At 30.1% G+C, this 19,960-nt stretch overlaps 1 protein-coding gene across 8 annotated transcripts; it reads right to left on the bottom strand.

Moving 5' to 3' along the window:
• Window positions 1–750: 750 nt before the first annotated feature.
• On the bottom strand, window positions 751–6,832 carry LOC112291541 (uncharacterized). 8 transcript variants are annotated; one of them, XM_090256075.1, is made up of 10 exons: window positions 6,605–6,832; window positions 6,340–6,427; window positions 4,953–5,381; window positions 4,276–4,439; window positions 3,986–4,127; window positions 3,745–3,874; window positions 3,526–3,581; window positions 1,730–3,426; window positions 1,524–1,616; window positions 751–1,327 (listed from the first exon to the last, which is right to left on the bottom strand). In XM_090256075.1, the coding sequence occupies exons 3-9, from the start codon at window positions 5,105–5,107 to the stop codon at window positions 1,570–1,572; spliced, it is 2,391 nt and encodes a 796-aa protein (XP_090112201.1). In that variant the 5' UTR covers window positions 5,108–5,381; window positions 6,340–6,427; window positions 6,605–6,832; the 3' UTR covers window positions 751–1,327; window positions 1,524–1,569. The 8 variants fall into 8 exon arrangements, with proteins under 8 accessions (XP_090112201.1, XP_090112199.1, XP_073394813.1 ...); XM_090256073.1 differs by having other exon boundaries at window positions 6,346–6,427; XM_073538712.2 differs by lacking the exon at window positions 6,605–6,832 and having other exon boundaries at window positions 4,303–4,439; window positions 6,346–6,584.
• Between the last annotated feature and the right edge of the window lie 13,128 nt (window positions 6,833–19,960).

Raw genomic sequence — 19,960 nt, 5'->3', positions numbered from 1 at the left:
ATAAAATTAATTTAGATACAAACTTTAAAGACTTTGGTAGGATTTTATTTTTAATTTTGTGCTTATGAATCCAATTAAAACTTCAATACAAAAATTATATCTTATTTAGCCATTTGATAACTTGATGTGGTAGAATGCTATTTTTTGAAGGTATGCATCTGTAAGTATGCATACTTCATTTAAATATAGAGGATTGTCAAATAGTTTCATCTATCATAACCATCATGAAAAAAAAAAAAAATGGATTTATTTTTCCATTATTAGATCTACAACCAATTAAAACCAATCACTTTTATTACAATTATTATATTCTTCATCAAGGGTGGATCTATTTTGTAAAAGCATGGATCTATTTAACATTCTCCTAAATATATTATCCTAACAAATGCATTATTTTTTTTGTATCATTTATTTTAAAGTTATTTAATTTTAAAGATGTAAATATTTATTATTATTATTATTATTATTATTAAAATATCATATTTTTTGTTTTCATACACAACAATAATTGTATAAAAGATTAAAAAAATTGAAATTGTTAAGTTATTACATCAACTAAACTTTATAAAATAAAGATTTACTATGTTTGATTTAATTTAAATCAATTTTGAAAAGAAAAGTATGTATAAGAAAAAAGATAATAAAAAGGGAGTTGAAGTTCTTACTTGAAGAACCGGAACAACATATGAAACAAATGTTTTTCTACTTACTTAATTTAATAAAAATACACCAATTTCCATACCAAAATAAATGCAATTTAAATTGAATTACCATACATATTTTAAATGAATCAATATCACAATATCGTGGTTATATCACATTCTTAAAAGAAGACCTAAGAAATTATACTCTGAATCTGTAATTCAGCGTCATGATAGAAGAGTTCGTATGATTGTAGTAGGCAATGAGAATATTTCAAATTATTAAAGTCTGAAAATACCCTGATTAGTTTTTGATTGTTAAGCTCTTCGCCGTTGACCGCGACGTCGCAGGTTCGAAACGCATCTTATACATGTGGGCAGGGCTTCCCTGCTGACAGGTCCCCTCGTCTTGTGTCTCCGCAGGCATCGTCCTCCGTCGTTGGCCCTCCGTTCCCTCTAAAGTGAATCCAGCCTTTGCATCAGAGATCGGGTCATGCTTTCGGTGGCAGTAAATGGGTTTCCTTTGCAACGACCGAGCCTTCGAAATCTCCGGATTCGGACCGTCAGTTCAATATTGATCAGCCACCACCCTCCAGGTTGTCGACAAGTGGGAGCTGGTAATTGGGTCATGTGCTCCAACCTGCGGTGGTGTTTCCTGATTCGTCGTCGCTTCCAACTGTCGCAGGCTGTAAATAAACGGGGACAGAAAGGTGGGAGATGTCAATGGTAGTTGCACTGTTCAAGACTGGCTTCTAGAAACAAAGACACTCAGTCACTTTGTGAACCAGAATCAACGTCTCCTCTGCCTGGTAGTTTACATGACACGAGTTGTTATTGTGCACATCTGAAATGCACACCCGAAGTAGAAACCGAGTGACTCACCTTTCGAATAGCAGGCGAAGTGGGTGTGAGGTTGGATTCAGATAGGTCACTCCTCGTTCTTGGTCTTGAAGTTGGATTTAAGGGACTGGGCGACTGGTCAAAACATTTCAAAGATGAACGTCAATAAACTTCGATAAAATTAGCAGCAGCGGCAGCAGCAGAAGAAGAAGAAGAAGAAGAATTTCAAATGCGACATTGGGACTCACTTGGAACATGTGACCAATCTGCAACGGGACCATCACTAGCTTGAGGTGACAAAGAACCAACATCTCCCTCAGGTAGAAGTTGAGAAAGGCTTGCTTCCTCGAAGTGGGTCCCAAATAATTCATCAACGACGCTCCCAAGAGGCTCGTGTTTCATTGACGAGGATCTTGACTCTGTCGGTGACCTCGAGAGGGAAGGAGTTATTATAGGAGCTTTTGGACCATCCCTGCCTAACTGGGAGTTGGCGCTGTAGGAGTTGGCCGAGCCCATCATCACGCAATGTTTTCGTGGTGGTGAATCAGGCGGCGACAAGAGAGCAGAGACATTAGTGCCCTTCATGGATGATTCACTCGCGGACGAAGTGTATCCATCATCTTCTACTGCAGAAGACGAGGCAATGTTCGAGTAGGAGTTTGAGACATTTGATGAAGAAGCGCAGAACAAATCGTTATGGCCTGTTCGGCAAGACATTTGCACTTTCTGTTCCACATGAGCTTCTCCATGCGGAACTATTCCACGCAAGCTTTGAATCTCCTGAGAATGTAACCCATCTTCCGACATACTACCTTCGACACAACCCGTGAAATCTATGCCACTGTTAAGTTCCAGGGGCGAGACTCGTGACGAAATGCTACATGTTGCCAACCGTAAGTCACTGTCCCTGGCACATATAGAGCTGCTGTTGGGAATAGACACAATTCGGTCTGTTCTAGCCAAGATCAATTGGCTGTGCTGTCTTAGGGCACGAAGAACTTCATGGTCTGGCTTAAAAAACTGACCGCTACCCTCTGCAGAAACTCCCTGCTCTCGAACTTGAACTCGTGTTGGTGCATTTTGAACATCCTGAAGCGATATCGAAGGATGAGATTGGTAGAGAGGCTTCTCGGGAGGCTTATGACGAAGCTTTACAAGTTTTGGAGAACTCTTGTGAACATTCTCAACAAGATTCCGTGTCTCTCCATTGGTACAGCTTGTGATATTCAGTTCATTTCCGGCCCCTTCAGAAGAACAATAGGCCTCTTGGGGATTATCGTTGCCATGCTGGACAGTGGTAATTTCAGTAGATGCTTCACATTCTAAAGGCGAATCGGGATCTTCAAAATGAAACTTGGGCTTCTGGTGCTCCTCAGGGCATGGTCTTATATTCAAATCGTTGCTCTGGTTAAGTTTGACAATTCCCTGAGGTGGTAGTTTGTGACAGTTGTATTTCACATTTACCCTCAACACAGAGGGATTAAAAAACGCCACCTGTTCGGGATCTGGCGCAACCAGATTATGGGAATCAGGCTTGGAATCCACCCGATTATGTACATCAAATGGACTTCGCAAGCGAGCTTCAAAATCGACGTTGCGGCTTGTTGTTGTCGATGCATCCACGTAGCAGCTTTCATCCTGCTCAGAAAACTCCCCACCAGTATATGCTCCAAGACTTTTTTGTCCCAATTTTGCGTCCTCGATAGTTTTGGCAGTGATTTCGAACAGGTTCGATACATGGCTTTCATCCTCTTCAGGAAATTCTCGCTTCAGGAAACTAACCTCTGGAGATCCATGCTTTGCAAGAGACCGAGTCTTTTCAGGAGTCAAGTCACCTTTGATCGGAATCTGGAGCACCCAGTCTAGTTGCTGTGAACAAGGGTCGGGGGCAAGGTCGCTTGTAAATCCTTCCACATTCTCGAAGTGAGATGATGATAACCGATCTCTGTTTTAAATTTTCGATACCATGTTCAAAGCTTCATTAACCAAAAGTCTTTGCAAATAGAAAGGATTACATAAACCTCAAATACATTCAGAGAATTACCTGGGATAAATCAGTGGTCCAGGCTTCTGGAAGGGTTTGTTTGCACTGGTCCTCTTCTGGACAGGAATTGGCGAGAGGTTAGTGTATGATGTTGGTAGGCGCATGTATCGATAAAATTACGAAATGTGTGATAAATGAGCTACATTTTGTACATAACCTGAAAATTTCAACAAAACATGTCCGAGGGCACTGCGGGAAGATGAAGGTTAAGCACCCCACATCTTGTTCGGCTTGTCGTCCTAGTTTCGCTTCCTCAGCTGCTTTTTTCTGGGCGGTGGCCCAGGTGATCCTAAAAAATGTCGGGTCAGAGTATCTCTTCAAACACGCACCTTGCCCAGCTTCATCAAATCTGGTGCGCACAAGTATGATCATTAAAGGCTCCAACAAGTCCATCTTCCATAGATATAGCTTTGAAAAATAATATTCATGCAAAGTAGGACAATGCGACGCTCATTCGTACTCAAGGTGAGCTTCGTACGGGTCGAGAAGAAACAAGCGAGGTGGGAATTGACAGTCGTCATAGAAATTTCGAATAAAGCGCGGAAGCCTCCCATGCACATAAAGATTTTGGTCCATTGGTAGAGGAGCGCGCCACTTTGACCCTGCAATGCTGTGACATCAGATCGCCACGTAGTATATGCAAAATTCTGAAATTGAAAATGGAAACTGTCTTTTAATCCATCCGCAAGTTGCTACTGATACAGCATTCAGTTGCAACTATTTGTTAAAAGTAGGTTATATGCATTATACTTGCAGTGTACGCAAATCGACACTGACTTGCTTCCGCATGCAGTGCCTTCTCCACCAGAGATAGATCTGCTTCTAGACATGCGACCCGGGCCTTCAAGTCTTTGCCTCGTGATGCAATAGTTATGATATCGTCATAAAGGTCGTGGAATATCCCTGTTGCGAGCCTGCAACAATAAACAAACTTTAATGTGTCATTTGGGGCAGCATTGATGCTCGTCTTTATCATCAAACTCCGAACAGGAATTTGAGATCAAAGAAGCGTCCATAATGTCGTCATTTAAATTAAAATAAAAATAAAGCTATCGTTCTTTAAGCAAGGACTCCAACCGGCTAATTTTCGAGGGTGTAGTCTCCAACTTGGAAAAAAATTAAAGAGAATCCAGTCACTGTCTGAGGTAGTTAGTAATCAGATACAGCAATGTGACGACATAGACTCAGTGCCGGAAACATCTAAAGCTGAAAATAAACATATGAGCTTGGCATCTTCGGCTTCATGCTCCAAACCGCCGCTCAAACAATCAAATGAAATGAAAACTAGCAGGGGAGATCACCAAGGCTCCCAAGTTCTAAACTTCATCGAAGCCATCATGTATGATTTGTCGATGTCCTAAACTAATCCCTCTGGGTAGATTGGTAGTCACAAAAGTTGCAACTGAGGGAAGATTGAAATTACTCACTCAGTAAGGTCGCCCAGCTGTCGGACGACACCCACAAGACCGGCCATAGCCACCCCTTCGAGGAGCCCTTGGGAATCATCTTGACCAACAAAGCGATACAGCTCAGGGCTGGCCAAGCTATGCTCGCAACGCACTTCATACCGCACTAAAGGCATTTCAACTGCTTCTCAATTTACTAGGCTTGACTCTCCTCTTAGCTATTCCAAACTGCAAGACAGTGACCTCATTTTCTGTTGGTTGGACATCTCTTCCAATTGGTTGCAGATGCAGTGAATCTTGCACATGTTTCATGAGCACGATAGGGCCAGATACAAGTCATTGCTGCACTCCAGTTAATCAGTCCGGCTCCTCAGATTTTTCTTCTGTCTCAAAGTGGTGTGTCGATTTAAAGTTCGTCACGTTCACTTGTTTGATGATGCTTTTAATAAACTGTCACAGAGACGAGTTTACAAAGAGTTAGAAAAAATTCCGACGGAGAGAATAGGGTCAAACTACAATGCAAATAAGTTTTCTGTTACCCACTTCTGCAGGACCCTGTGCAACGTTGAGGAGCTCACATCAGTAACATTGAAGTACTCGAAAAGATGGCATGCTTCAAAGTTTTCTTGAAGTGAAAACACATTTCATCCAATCTATTCGACTTAATGAATATCACAATTTCACTCTATTCATTGCAGTTTGACGAGGTAAATAAACAGCACTTCAATGCTACGAATGTCAGCATTATAATAATAATAATAATAATAATAATATTATTATTATTAATATTATTATTAATAATAATTTCCTACATGTGGTTGTTCGCCTGCATACTGTCAGTTGTGCTAATTCGTAAATTCAAGGAGATAATTCTTTTTATTTTTTCGGTTCCATGGATCTCACAAATGCTAAGAATGCAGGCTCCTTATGCCAAATCACAGAAGTCTCTACGCAGTCACCAATATCTCAGAAAAAAAGTCCTCCCGAGACTTGAGGATTAATGCTAAGGAAAACTTCCAGCCTAGGGGCGAATCTGATATAGAAGAGACTCTGCGTCAAAATGACCAAAAAACTTTCACATGGATGCAAACGGACGCAAACTTCACCATGTGAAAAGTCTAACCCCAAGCCTCTTCGGCAGTCTCACCTAATTCCAAAAAACTCCGGCCAAACAGGTCCTATGTCGTTCATACACATTGCTGCAGATTGAAACACAGATAAACCCAACACATAACCTAACCCAAGACTCCCTGAAGGCTCTGGAAACAGGTTTCGATTCACAGTACTTTCGTGAAAGGTGGGAAACTCTCTATAGCGGCAATCAGCTTGAGCTTCTCAGCAAACCAGTACAATACAAACACATCGAACGGCACCATCAGAATGGGGTCAAAGGGATAAGATGAAATACACTCACTGAGACTGCGCGTTCTCGTCCATGAAACCTGAATGGTGGGCTGGGGTCCAACCGTTGTGTCGCAACAGAACGCTGAACGAAGCTTTACATTCAAGAAAGAAAAGTGGGTAAGCTCCATTGTTACAAGAAAGCTCACAAGTACTCTCCGACAGCTCAGAAAGACTCAACACTCTAGAGCCTCAACCCTCCAAGCTTTCTAACAGGGAGCTTTACCTCAGCAATGGCAGCTATAATCTCTAATAAAAACAAGCTCCCTTACCAAGGATAGTCCTACGGATCCAGGACACGCCACGAATTCTCTAACTCCACCGACATGGACAGATTGCAGGGGACGTGATAAATTGCAGCATGGTGGTACACGGCCTTCAAGGATCTGCATTGTCAGTGGGTGCCATTGCTGGACACCGTCTTCTGCAGCCACCTCAGAGAGCTCCAGCTGCGGATCCCTGCAGCGAGAGTAGCGACTGGACTGAGCAAATCCAGACACCTTGTCGTCGTTTCCAAGGCCGAGTTAAAGGTGCCTGTTTTCTCTGGCGAATCGTTGCCGACACCGGCAGAATCCCTCCCCCCCCCCCCACCTTCATCATCATCCATCCATCTCATTGGATGAATGTTAAATAGAGTATATGGTACGCTCTCATTGTTGAGAGGGGGAGAAGTCTTTCACAACTGCTGGGCAATTGAAAGTGGTACAAGAAAAAGTATTTTTGCAGCTCTCTTTACAAACCCAACGGAGAGTGGGTGGATTTTTATTAACTCGGTGCTGGGGGCCATTGTTGCTAGAAACACACTCCATGGCTATTGTGGCCCTAGTAGATAGATTCTTGAATTGAATGTCCAACAACCACAGTACTCAGTGATAGGGTTTAGGGTTTTGTGTTCTAAAAGTGTGAAAAGTACTTAAGAGTAATAAAGTGTACAATTCCACTGTCTAAAATACAATAGTTTGAAAAAAAAGAAACAAAAAAGAGAGGATTTTTTAATTTTTTTTTAGTTTTATTTTTCAAAATAGATAAATAAACTTGAGCATAGTAAATTAGTTAATTGAAGGAATAGAAAAGAGTTCAAATGGAGCAAGTAGTGCAATCACTCAAGTAATTCTTCAAAGCATCAACTGGTGTTTTTGCAACAATTAAAAGAATAATTGTGTAGATATGGCAATAATCTTAAAAGCAATTTTAATTTCATAAATTCAAATATATACATGTGTTTGAATATTGGCATTTTGTTGTACATGACTTATCATTCTCTAATCACATCATTGTTTTTAATTTTTCTCTTAATAAAATAAGAGAATTAGTTCAAAAAAATATATTTTATAATTTTAAGTCATTCTTAAAAATCATCATAACACAAATTAAATTTAAATAGTAAAATTAGATTTTGTAATATAGTGTTTTATCTAAAAATGAAATTACCATTAAATCAACAAAAAAAAACTATCGTGTTACAGAAGAACGTTAAAATAATTAAATGTCAAACAAACAAGGACTATTAACAAAGTCATAAAAAAATATAAGAGTAATAAGATGCTCGATTAGAAACAAGAAAAACTCAAGACTGAATACAAAATTAAGATCAAGACCACACTTAGATTCTTCTAGAACTTATGTTGGCAAGATTACAACATTTCTTGTCTTACTTCTTTGTTTGTACAAAGAACAGCTAAGTCTTAAATTTTTTTTGGGATTTCAAAAAATTCTGTATACAAGTATGTATGTATATATATATATATATATATATTAAAAATATATAAAATTATATTAGTAAATTTTAAATAATTATGAAAGATTCAAAAAATATTACGTGTTAGAATTTAAATTTTTTCAAGATTCTAGATGTTTTAAAACTTAATAAGAATATTTATTAGATTTTATTTCTTTTAGGTTGTAAAAGAAACTCTCATTTTATTTTATTTTTCTAAATGCCAATGTAATATCTATTTAGTTTCTTAAAAAAAATCTATCTAATCTAATCTTCTTTTTAACAATTATCTTGTATATAAATTTTTATTTTTTAAAATTATTTTAAAAATATATTTAAAACCTTATTTCTTATACAATTTTAATTTTTTAAATATTGAAAAAAAATAAAAAATAACATCATCTTTTTATTTACTTAATTAGCTTTTATGTTAATTTAAAATAGAACCTTATTATAATTCTTTACGAATTTCATATTACTAATTACTCCTAATGGCTAATATACTAATTTCCAATAATTTTCTTATTTTTACCTTATTATAGTCTTTAGAACCTAAATTCTAGAATTTAAAATTAAACATACTTTGTAAGTAAGACCAATTTATCTAAATAATATTTGGTAGATAAAAACAAATTTATCTTTATCTAAATTAAGTTGGCTTAATTAAATTAACTAAATGAACTAAGTTTTGTAAGAAAACCTTCTTTTAATATTAGTTATAACTTCTACTAAGTTTTTTTTCTTAAATATTATAAAATAAAACAATTTGACAACCTGAATTAGCTCTAATTTAATAAAATCTTAGTATTTATTACTATTATGATGTTTCTTTGATAATTCTAACTCAAGTTTGAAATTATAGTTATATCCTTTAAATTTCCCTTATTCATGTGATTATTCTCAAATATTTAATTTTTTTTTAAAAATCAAATTAATAAAAAATTTATATATTGATTTAAACATTTACTTGAGTTGTGGTTGTATTTTTGATAAAAACTCTTAAAACCTTGTAACATAAGAATCAATATATTATTTTTAATAGTTGCAAAAATAAATTATTACGTTGTCTTTCATAATTAAAATAATAAATTTAAAGAATATTTTTTATAAAAAGATTAGAAGATTTGATTGTTTTATTTTTTTATTATTATTATTTTGTTTTGTTTTGTTTTGTTTTGTTTTTTTTGATACATGATGCAATTAATCTATATCTTAATAGTTACACCTTATGGCTATAATATGTATCTTCTAGTCAACTCTTATAATTTGATGCTGCTATTAATTCAAGTTGGCTTGCTAGATTTTTTTTTGTACAATTTTATTTTTTTAAAAAAAGAATTCTATATTCGGACATGGTTCATTCACTATATATCTTTGCATACGAATAAAATTATTTTAAGATGTTGTTCTAAACTTTTTTGATATGCACTATTTATTTTGGTTTAATAAGGAGCTATTGATACTTGTAGATTAACATCAAGGTTAAAAAAAGAGGATGGCCAATACTTAAGTACATTAAGAACTTTTTATCCTAATTAATAAATTCATCTTTTCTTAATTTTATCTGCTTATTTTTAACTAGTAGATTGAAATGTATGCAAATTTTTAAACAAGATGAATGATTTTTTTAAATAATCATTGAAATTTTAAGACCAATTGGATACGATTTGATTGAAATTTATTGATATTTTATTAATATTTTATTAGAAATTATTGAGATTTATTAAATATTTTATTAAATTTATTATAATTTATTAAAAATATTATTAGAATTTATTACAATTTATTAGGATTTATCTAAAATTTGATTATGATTTATTTAGAATTTAATTAGGCTATATTTAAGATTTTATTAGGATTCCAAAATTTAATTAGGAATTCTTTAGAAAGTCTTTATGATTTATTTATTTATTTATTTATTTATTTTTAAAATACTCTTTAAGTTTTTTGTAGGATTTGAATAAAATTTGATTAAAATAGTTAAGATTCATTTAAAAAAATTTAAAGATTTTATTAGGAATGTTAGATCCGTTTTTTGTTAAAAAATATACGTTTACCTTTTACACCTAAGTGCTTAGTGCATTTTCAAGCAAGACAACACATAATATGATATTGCTTTCTTATTGAATAGTTATTTAGTTGCCATGAGATATTGCTTCTTTATTGGTACATACTATTCTAAATCCTCTTCTTCTTTTTTTGCATGGTAATCTTTGCAATACTACAAAAGAAGTAGTAACTAACACTCAATGTCTTATTTAGCAAATAGATTGTACTTTCAAAGAATACCTAAGTTTAAACAATATGCTTGTGTTCAATTGAATTAAGCTCATTTCTTGTCAATGTATCCTATACTAGATATAATTTCTCCACTTATTTAAAATTTTATATACTAGTTCATCTACAAACGTATTTTTTGACACTATAAGTGCATTTTTTGTTGTAAAACAACAAGTGAGACATTTCAATGATTCACATTTGGTTGTTTTGTTCATGTTGAATGAAATACAAAATTATTATTATTATTTATTTTATTCTTATTTCTATTATTAAGACAAAATTTTAATTTTATATTTTATTTTTAAATTTATAATTTCATAACTCTATTTTATTTATGAATTATTATTAATTTAGTTGCATTAAAAATAAATTAATAAATTAATAAATTATTTTATAATTTATTTTTATTATGAAATAATTTAAAAAAATCTTAATATATTTTTTAATTTTATATTAAATATAATAATAGTAAAAAAATCTTTGATTAAATATAATATTATTTAAAAAATCACAAATCATTGCAAATATTATTAGAAAAAAATATTTATTAAAAGATTTTTTTATTATGATAAAATAGTCCATATTATCAAGAACATGAATTTAGATAAAACTCAAAAGAAATTAAATTCATGTATCATTGAAAAATAATGAAATCACATTCATGTATCATTTAAAAGTAAAGAAATTACATTCATATATCATTAAAAAATAAAAAATTTGAGGAATAAAAATTAAAATATAATATAAAAAAGAATTTAAATAATTATTATCAAGTACAAAGAAGCTAAAGAATCTTGAATTAAGACTAAAATACAAGAATTTTTAAAATAAGTCTTAAGAAAAATAATTAAATTGCTCCATAAGTTGATAAAGTCTAAGATCTATTAAATCATATTAGCAACAAAAATTGATCTATATTTTATATAAAAGAAATTATTTCTTTTTCTATTAATTTTATTCTATACTAAAGTAAGAAGCCCATCTTATTATTTGATCATTGTTGAGGCCTTTACAACTACCTATAATTTATACATTCTAAATTCAATTCAGTATAATATTCATATTTAATAGTATTACTAATCATTATAAGTCTCTTTCAAAATTGTGGTACTAAATATATTTTATCTTAAAAAAGACATATCTCTCTTGAAGATTTAAATAGATGTTTTCATTACACTATCAAAGTTGTCTAAATTGAAACAACCTAAATATTTTATTTGATAATTTTGCAATTGACAATTCATGAGATGAATTTGCTAGTTGTTGATTCTTTATGTTGCAAAAAATTTCTACAAATTAATTCTTAAATTTTTTTCTCTTTGATTTATATCATTGTATTGTTAATAGTTAGTCCTTGATTTTGATAGATGTTGATGATGAAAAATAATAACAAGCTTTGATACATCTATAATATTTTGAAATAACTCCCATGTACATTTATTAATATCATATTTATACCAATATATTAATCTTAAATCTTTTCAAAAAGACTCTAATATAAGATAAAATACCAACTCAAAGTAGATAATTTACAATCTTTAAGATGCATTATTATTTTTTAAATAACCAAATAAATTATATAATTTAAGAAAAAAAATTAAAAAATTGAATTAAAAATTTAATTATTTTATTAATGAAATATAAATAAAATTATAAAAAAATATATTAAAAAATAAAAAGAGATAAAAGATTTCATATCCAGTTAAATAAATTATATAAGTAAAAAATATAAAATAAAAAATACTTAGATTATTGATATTAAAATATTCGTTTTCTTATTTTTTATTTATAATATTGCAAATAAATCCTATAAAACCTTATATCTTAAATATGAATCTATATAAATTTATTAAAAAAATAATATATTTATAATTGATAGTGAAGAAAATAGATTAAAATTTTAAAATTTAAATAATAAAAAATCAAAATAACATTATAAAAGACTAAAAATTTAGAAAATTTTAAGTCCAAGATATTAATAAGACTAAAAAAGGTTTTAAACTTGAATTAAATAAATATATTTTTTATATTAAAAAAAATATTAAAGTAAAATTGGATTTTATTAAATCAATCCACCTTTCCTAATCATTATGAAAAAAAATGACTATTAGATTTATTTATCCTTTATTAGACTTGTAAGCAATGAAAACCAACTACATTTATAATTATCTTAATATTTTTCATTGTTATAATCATAGCGGCTATACTATCTCTTCTCTCTTAGTGAAAAATCTTAGTTTTTATGCTTAAAAACGAGCTAGAGATCAATCTAGATTCAATCGTCCTATCTTACCTTCCATCTCATTCTCATGTTGCACTTCTCATGTTATGCTTTATTTCTAAATTTATTCTTTGTTTCTTGCTTCATGTTCTTAGCTTGTCATTGAAGTGGTTCAGAGTAATTTTTTTACTCTTGACTCTAGTATAATATAGATGTCATGGCTTTAAATGTAGTAGTTGGAATTTGAAAATATTTTTATTTTTCTTTGTACACTCAAGGAACAAAGGTAAAAAAAAAAGATTAGCCGTTTGTGCTTGAGAAAGATAATTTATTTATTGTCTTCATAAATGCAAAGGTAAATTCCACCTCTTAATCCAAATTAGAAGATGGCTTCAAATAAAAGCTGCTTGTAATTGGTGGTATAAGGTAAAAGAAGCAAATAGCAAGAACAAAAGAAGAACAAATATAAAATAGGTGAAATTAACGAAATCAAGTAATTATACAATCCAAAACTAGATTAGAGTCTATTCATTGAATTTTTATCTAATAAAAGTAAAAGTCAAAAATCAAAATATTTTCAAAATGGTAATTTTTTAAAATTTTTTAATGATATAAAAAACATATAAATCCAAGTTATTATGAATAAGTTCTAAAGGTATAAAGATATCAAATAAATAAATAAAAAGTTATATAACAATATTTTATCTCAAAAAAAACTTGCTTATAGATCAAATGTTCAAGCCTCACTAAGGCTCATATGTAGTATATTTGGATTGCTAAAAGAGACCACAAGGCTTAAGTCTTTTCATTCTAACTACATTTAAGGTGCTACAATTTATATGAAACTTTTGCACCTCCCTTCCTACTAGATACTAGTCCTCATATTTTTTACTAGTAAAACTCATCTTTTTGAAATTTTGACTTCAACATAATGTTCAAAAACACTCAATTAGCTAGAAACTTTGTATGATCTTTATTCAATGATGATTAATTTTTAATTTTAAAAGTTTATTAGAATGTCATTGAAAAATTAGCTTTTGGCATGTGTTATGTTGGTTTGAGTGAATTTTTAGCCTTCATTTTGCCCTTTTTCTTGGATGGCTATGTTTTAATATTGTAGAGCCGAATTTAATTACATTATTAGAAGGCAAGTCTCTTTAGGAGAACATGGGGTATTTAATTGCAAGTAGGTTGTAAGAACCATAATTTTATTTCAAATGAATTTATATATAAAAAATAATTCAAAGATTGAGTACAAATTTTAGATTAATTCTTTCTTTGTCCCAAGATGCACCCAATTCTTTCTTTGTTCCAAGATACACCCAATTCTTGAATCTTGCTGTCCAAAAACTCAAGCAACTTTCCTCTCATACACTTTTATTTAAGCAAAAAATCCTTCCTTCCCTCCTAACCTTCTTCCAATATCCACCTTGAACTATTATAGAGTTACTTAAAGACAATACCTTTAAAGCTTAAATAATCTATTTAAGCCATTAATCTCTTATTCTAAGTACTATTCAAATTTATAGATATATTAGCATTATATTTGTCCCTTCTAGTAAGTAAAACTAATTATACTCTAAATAACTTTGATGTACTTAAATTAAGTGCATTATAACACTCATTTCTTCCAAATTTGCACATACTTTGATATGTGAAAAAGAATTAAACCACAATACCTCTATTGTTAGAATTAGAGTCATTATGAGCTATATCTCTTATGAATCATTGATCAAAATATTGTGGCTTAGAGGCCTCTAAATCTTTCATATGATTTATTCCATCTTATTACTGATAGAATCTTAAACAAATTTTAAGTAATCTTTAATAATCTTTATGAAATTTTAACTAATTCAAAATAAATTTAAAAGAAGTTACAAAAAAAAAGTCATAAATTAATATAAAAATAATAATAAAAAAATTAAAGAAATATAAAAATAAGTCTTTAAAAAATAATAATGATTTAAAAAAATTAGAAATATAAACTTTTAAAAAAACAATAAAAAATTCTTTAAAATATTAAAAATAAAAATATTAAATAAATATTAAATAAATATTTATTAAAACTTAGATCCTAAATTAATCCTAATAAATCTTTAATCAATTTTTTAATCTTAAATAAAAATCATAATAATCCTATAGTAGATTAAAAATTTATAATTAATTATTAAGCTATTAATTTTAACTCAAACTTTGCACACTTTAAAACAACTAAGTTGGCAACAAGCACAAAAAATTAGAAGAAGTTTGCACATATTAATAGTAAGAAAAGCTCTCCAACTTCTCAATTGTTGGCTCATTTCTTTTTCTAAGTTGAATGTTGATCTTTTAATATAGATTTTTCTTTTCTAAATCATTTAATTATTCCACAATTTGGATTATGTATAGATATTCTATTCTAATTTTTTTTAAAATTTTTTTCTTTAATCAAACTAGCAAATATTATCAAATTGAAAAATCCTTTATTGATCCTAAATCTCAATTATTTGAGATCATAATCCACAAAAACCATCATACTCTTCAATTTAACTACTTAATGATTTCAAATTTTTTACACACATTTATAACAAGCTCATCAAAAAGCTTTTCAATTTTTACTTATAAATATTGTTAAAGATCATTAAAATCTTGATTAGTTGTCACTACATAGATCTAAATCATAGTATTAAAATAAGTTACTATAATAGTGGCTAGGATTTTAGGTGGCGGCTCAGTTATGAAGAATTTAGGATTTAATTGGATGTAGTAAAGAAGGATGAATATGATTGTAAATGAAGACTATTACTATAAGTAAAGAATGTTGGAAGTGAGAGTCATCTTACTCCATACTTCTCTTGGATGTAACCTTGCTGATGCAAAATGTTGTGGCTTCTAACTTCTCTTTTTTCAATAGATTATAGACCTACTTATATTTCTTTGTGAGTTTCTTTAAAGTTATATGAAGTCTTTGTTGTTGTGAAGAGTAGATTATATTGTTGTTGTTGATATTAGGATTTTGAAACTCCTAACTTTCAGATTCGATTTTAGATCTAAATCTTTAGTTGTTCTTACTTAGATTTAGGATTTGATTTGTACCTTATAGTGATATTATAGAATATTAGTATTTTATTTTGTTACTAAATTAGATCTTTGGTGGATTAACTTTGTAGTTTTATGTATTTAAAGAACTTAAGCTACTTAAAAGACCTCTTATGGTGCCCAGAAGTGATTTGTGAGTATAAAAGTGATAGAAGAGTAGCAAATCTGATTTGAGTTATTAAGATAGTTTATTAGACTTGTAAGAGATCCTAAAAGTGAAGTTGAGAGTTTCTTGAGAGTGAAAACACTAGTTTATTTACAAAGAAGGTATTTTGAGTTTGTAAGGTAGGAACACCTTCTTGTTAATTTTGAGAGCTTTAGCACTATTTCTTTTGATCTTTTTTGATACATCTCTCCTTTTGACATAGATTTAAGTAGGAGTGAAGGCTTGAAAGGAATTAAAAAATTTAGAAGTAAGAATTTTGACCATTGGAAGCTCAAAATAGAGCTTTTGTTGGCTTCTTTGGATCTTTGGGATATTGTAGATGAAAGTGAAGAGTCTCCAAGTATGCATGCTGATATAAAGAAGAATAAGGACTATAAGCATTGTGAAAAGAAGGCCTTAAGATTGATTGCAATTAATATTGATGAAGCCAACTTCTCTCATATTATCTCTTGCAAAGAGTCAATAAAAATATAGAAGACTCTTTGTAACATCTATGAGAGCAAGAACTTATCTTAATCATCAATATAAGGAGGAAGTTCTTTATTTATAAGATGGAAGAGGGTAAAAACTTCCTGGCACATATCTATATGATGAAGATACTAGTGAATGAATTTATAATTGTAGACAAGCCCTTAAAAGATGTAAATGTTGTCTTGACTTTATTCATGAGTTTATCAAAATCCTACAATAATCTTATTGTAGCTTTAGAATCCATCAAGATGAAAGAATTTACAATGGACTACATTGTTATATGGCGTGATTTATAATCTAGGAATACATGAAGTATCTAGCTATAGAGTTTATTTTTAACTTATTGGCTAAGCTTCAACAAGTGATTTATTCCACCATTAACTTATATACAAAGTCTTGGCTTCCAAAACCTCTTCACTTTATATAAAATGCCCAAATTATGGCAAAATCCCTCAAAACATATTTTTTTTTGGAAAGAATTTCTTCTATCTAAATTTTAAAAATTCATATCTTTTGATCCAATTGCTCAATTTTTTCAAATTTTTATATAACATAGCTATAATCCTTGAGCTTTATAAAAAAAATATTATAAAATTACTACCAATCTTTTGGCATCTTAGAAATCTTAGAAGGTACTCTAAATCCTAACTTACAAGTACTTGATCTTTATTTTCTTCATATTTCGAAAATCCAAAATTCAAATGCTACGAAATTTATGCACAAGGTTTACCAACATGATTATATATATTTCTAAAAATTTTTAATAAAAAAATTATCAAATTTCTCAAGATATAGTTCAAAACACAACCACTAGTAAATCGGATCACTTACTATCCTTAGATTGCAAGTGCTAAATTCCACTTTCAATATCTCTTTTATTCCATATTAATTCCAAATTACACAAAATTTGTACCAAAATCATAGCCAAAAATCTAAACTTGCTGAATCTAGCCTCCAAAGCTCAAATAACCTCAAAAAAATAACCCTAATTCCTATTAAGACCTTGGGAAGCCTCCTTGAAGTCCATTGAGCATGATTTTTGGCCAATAGGAATGGAGATTTTCATCATCTATTTCTATTCATCTATGTGGATGCTCTAACTACTCTTTTTTGCTGTCAAGACCCTTCCCCAACTCTTTTTTTTTAATAAGATTTACATAGTCTATGCATTAAATATCAAATAAAAGAAATAAAATAAATCTTCAAGGATCACCAATGTCTAATAAGAGTGACTTTAAATATGTAAAAATTACTATCAATCAAAATTAATCTTAAAAGCCACTATCAAAAGAAAATAAAGTTATATAAATTTTAATATTAATTCTTTTAAATAATCTCTTTTTAAAGTAACAATCTAATTATATTCTATAATTAATTAAAATCTATTAATATGGCTTTTACTATGTTATTTAATAAATTATATATCAAATATATAAATACAATATTTTTATATAGTAGCCAAATCACAACATGACAATGTTATAGTAAGACTTAGTTATGAAGTGATTAAGAGAAAGAAAAGAGAGCCTCAAAGTAAAGATTTAGCACTCTACTCATGACAAGGCAAAAGCAACTATTCAAAAAAATAAGGTTATATCAAAACTTGCTTCATTTGTAGCAAAGTAAGATATTTTGCTTGAAATTGTTACAAAAATAAAAAAAATATAAAAAGAAAGAATGCAAATACTATACAAGATGAGTTTGGAAGACAAGATTATGTATTCTTAGCACCAAATGGTACTTTTATGGCTACTATGTGAAGATGGATTGTGGACTCAGGTTGTTCTAAGCACATGATATCTTGCAAGTCTTTATTTGATACTTATAAAGCCATTTTAGCATCAAATGTGATTTTGGCAGATAGTAGTATATGTAAAGCCATTAGAATTGGTTCTATTATGGTAGAGGTGGTTGTAAATGGACAAAATAATAGGATTTGATTCAAAAACGTCCTCCATATGTTCAAGATGAAGCAAAACCTATTTTCAATGAATAAAATTTTAATGGAAGGTTTTATGATTTAATTCAATAAAAATGAGTATTTTGTGACAACATTGTGTGAAACATGGTTGCCAAGGATTCTAGAGAGGGAAATTTGTATAACCTCAAATGTAAGAAGATCAATGGAGTAGAGATAGCTGCATTTGCTGAATTTACATCAAACTAAGATATGTTGAATATATGGCATCATTACCTTAGCCATTTAAATGTGAAGAGCATAGCAAAGCTTAAATCTATGATAAGTGACTTAGATCTTGGAAAAAAAATCTAAAATATAATATAACTTATATGTGAAGGATATATATAAGGCAAACAATAAAAGACCTTATTTCTAGGTGGTATAGCAATACATACTACAAAGTTATTGTAGATTATCTATTCTAATACATGTAATCTTATGAAGACCATAAGTATTGGAAGAGCAAGGTATTTCTTCACTTTCATTGATGATTTCTTAAGAAAGATTTGAATTTATATTCTTAAAGCCAAGATTGAATGCTTTTGGAAGTTTAAGAAATTTAAAGTGAGTGCAAGATCATGGTGTTGCATACGGATAAGAGAGGTGAGTACATGTCTAAAGAATTTGATGTTTATTTGAAGAATGAAGGAATTTCTAGATAAAAAATAACTCTATACATTCCATAATAAAATGATGGTGAAAGGGCAAATTGGACCATTATAGAGATGTTAAAGAGCATGCTGAATATTCAAAATTTTGATTATGAATTTTAGACAAAAGCTATGGTAAATACAGTATATACAAGGAATAAGTATCTAACAAGTATTCTTACATCAATGATACCATAAGAAGCTTGGAGTAGGAGACAACCTTGGATTTTACATATAAAGACCTTTGAATGTATTACATATGCAAAGATACCAAATTTTATTAGGTCCAAACTTGATGCAAAAGATATAAAGTATATTTTCTTGGAATATTGTGAAGGTATCAAGGCATATAGGCTAATGTATTTGGATACCAAAAAGACTATCAAAAGTCATGATGTTGAATTTTTGGAGTATAGGAGTACTTCTGAGTACTTTAAAATGTATCCTAGTGGGAGTAATTGTCTATTGTGGATACATTTTTAATTCCAATAATAAAAAAAAGAAATAAAGAAAATGAAGATGATGAAGGTGTGAATAAAGATGAAAAAGCAAAGAAGATGAAGAAGAAAGCCTTACAAATTTCTAGGATCAATAATAAAGATATTAAAGATTATGATGATAATAATGAGAAGTACCAACCTTTGAATGAAAAAAGACAAGCTTTAAGGGAATAGATGCTTGAAAAAGAGCATAAAGTGCAATAAGTTGATTCTTATTTAAATGAAAGGAGATATTTCTTGAGAGAACAAAAACCATGTGACAAATAGTAGAAGAACCACACCTTTCTTTAAGTAAGTAGAAAACATACAAATATTACTTTCTTTGTTGATTTATTGTATTTTTTTAATGCTATAAAGTTCCAAGATGTAATGAAGTAGAAGAAGGCTATAAAAGAAGAATACTTATATCTTATGAACAATGGTATATAAAAATTGACACTTCTTCCAGTAAATTAATCCAGTGTTGGTTGTAAATAGGTGTTTAAGACTAAAAGAAATGAAATAGATGTGATGGTGAAGCAAAAAGTAAGATTAGTTGCTAAAGGGTCTTCATAAGTTTCTGGTATTGATTTTAATTAGACTTAT

This window comes from Physcomitrium patens, chromosome 14, assembly GCF_059467195.1.
Source record: "Physcomitrium patens ecotype Gransden chromosome 14, ASM5946719v1, whole genome shotgun sequence".
NCBI classification, from domain to species: Eukaryota; Viridiplantae; Streptophyta; class Bryopsida; order Funariales; family Funariaceae; genus Physcomitrium; species Physcomitrium patens.
Note: the sequence above shows the minus strand (reverse complement) of the source record. Positions and strands in the feature narration are given on the sequence as shown.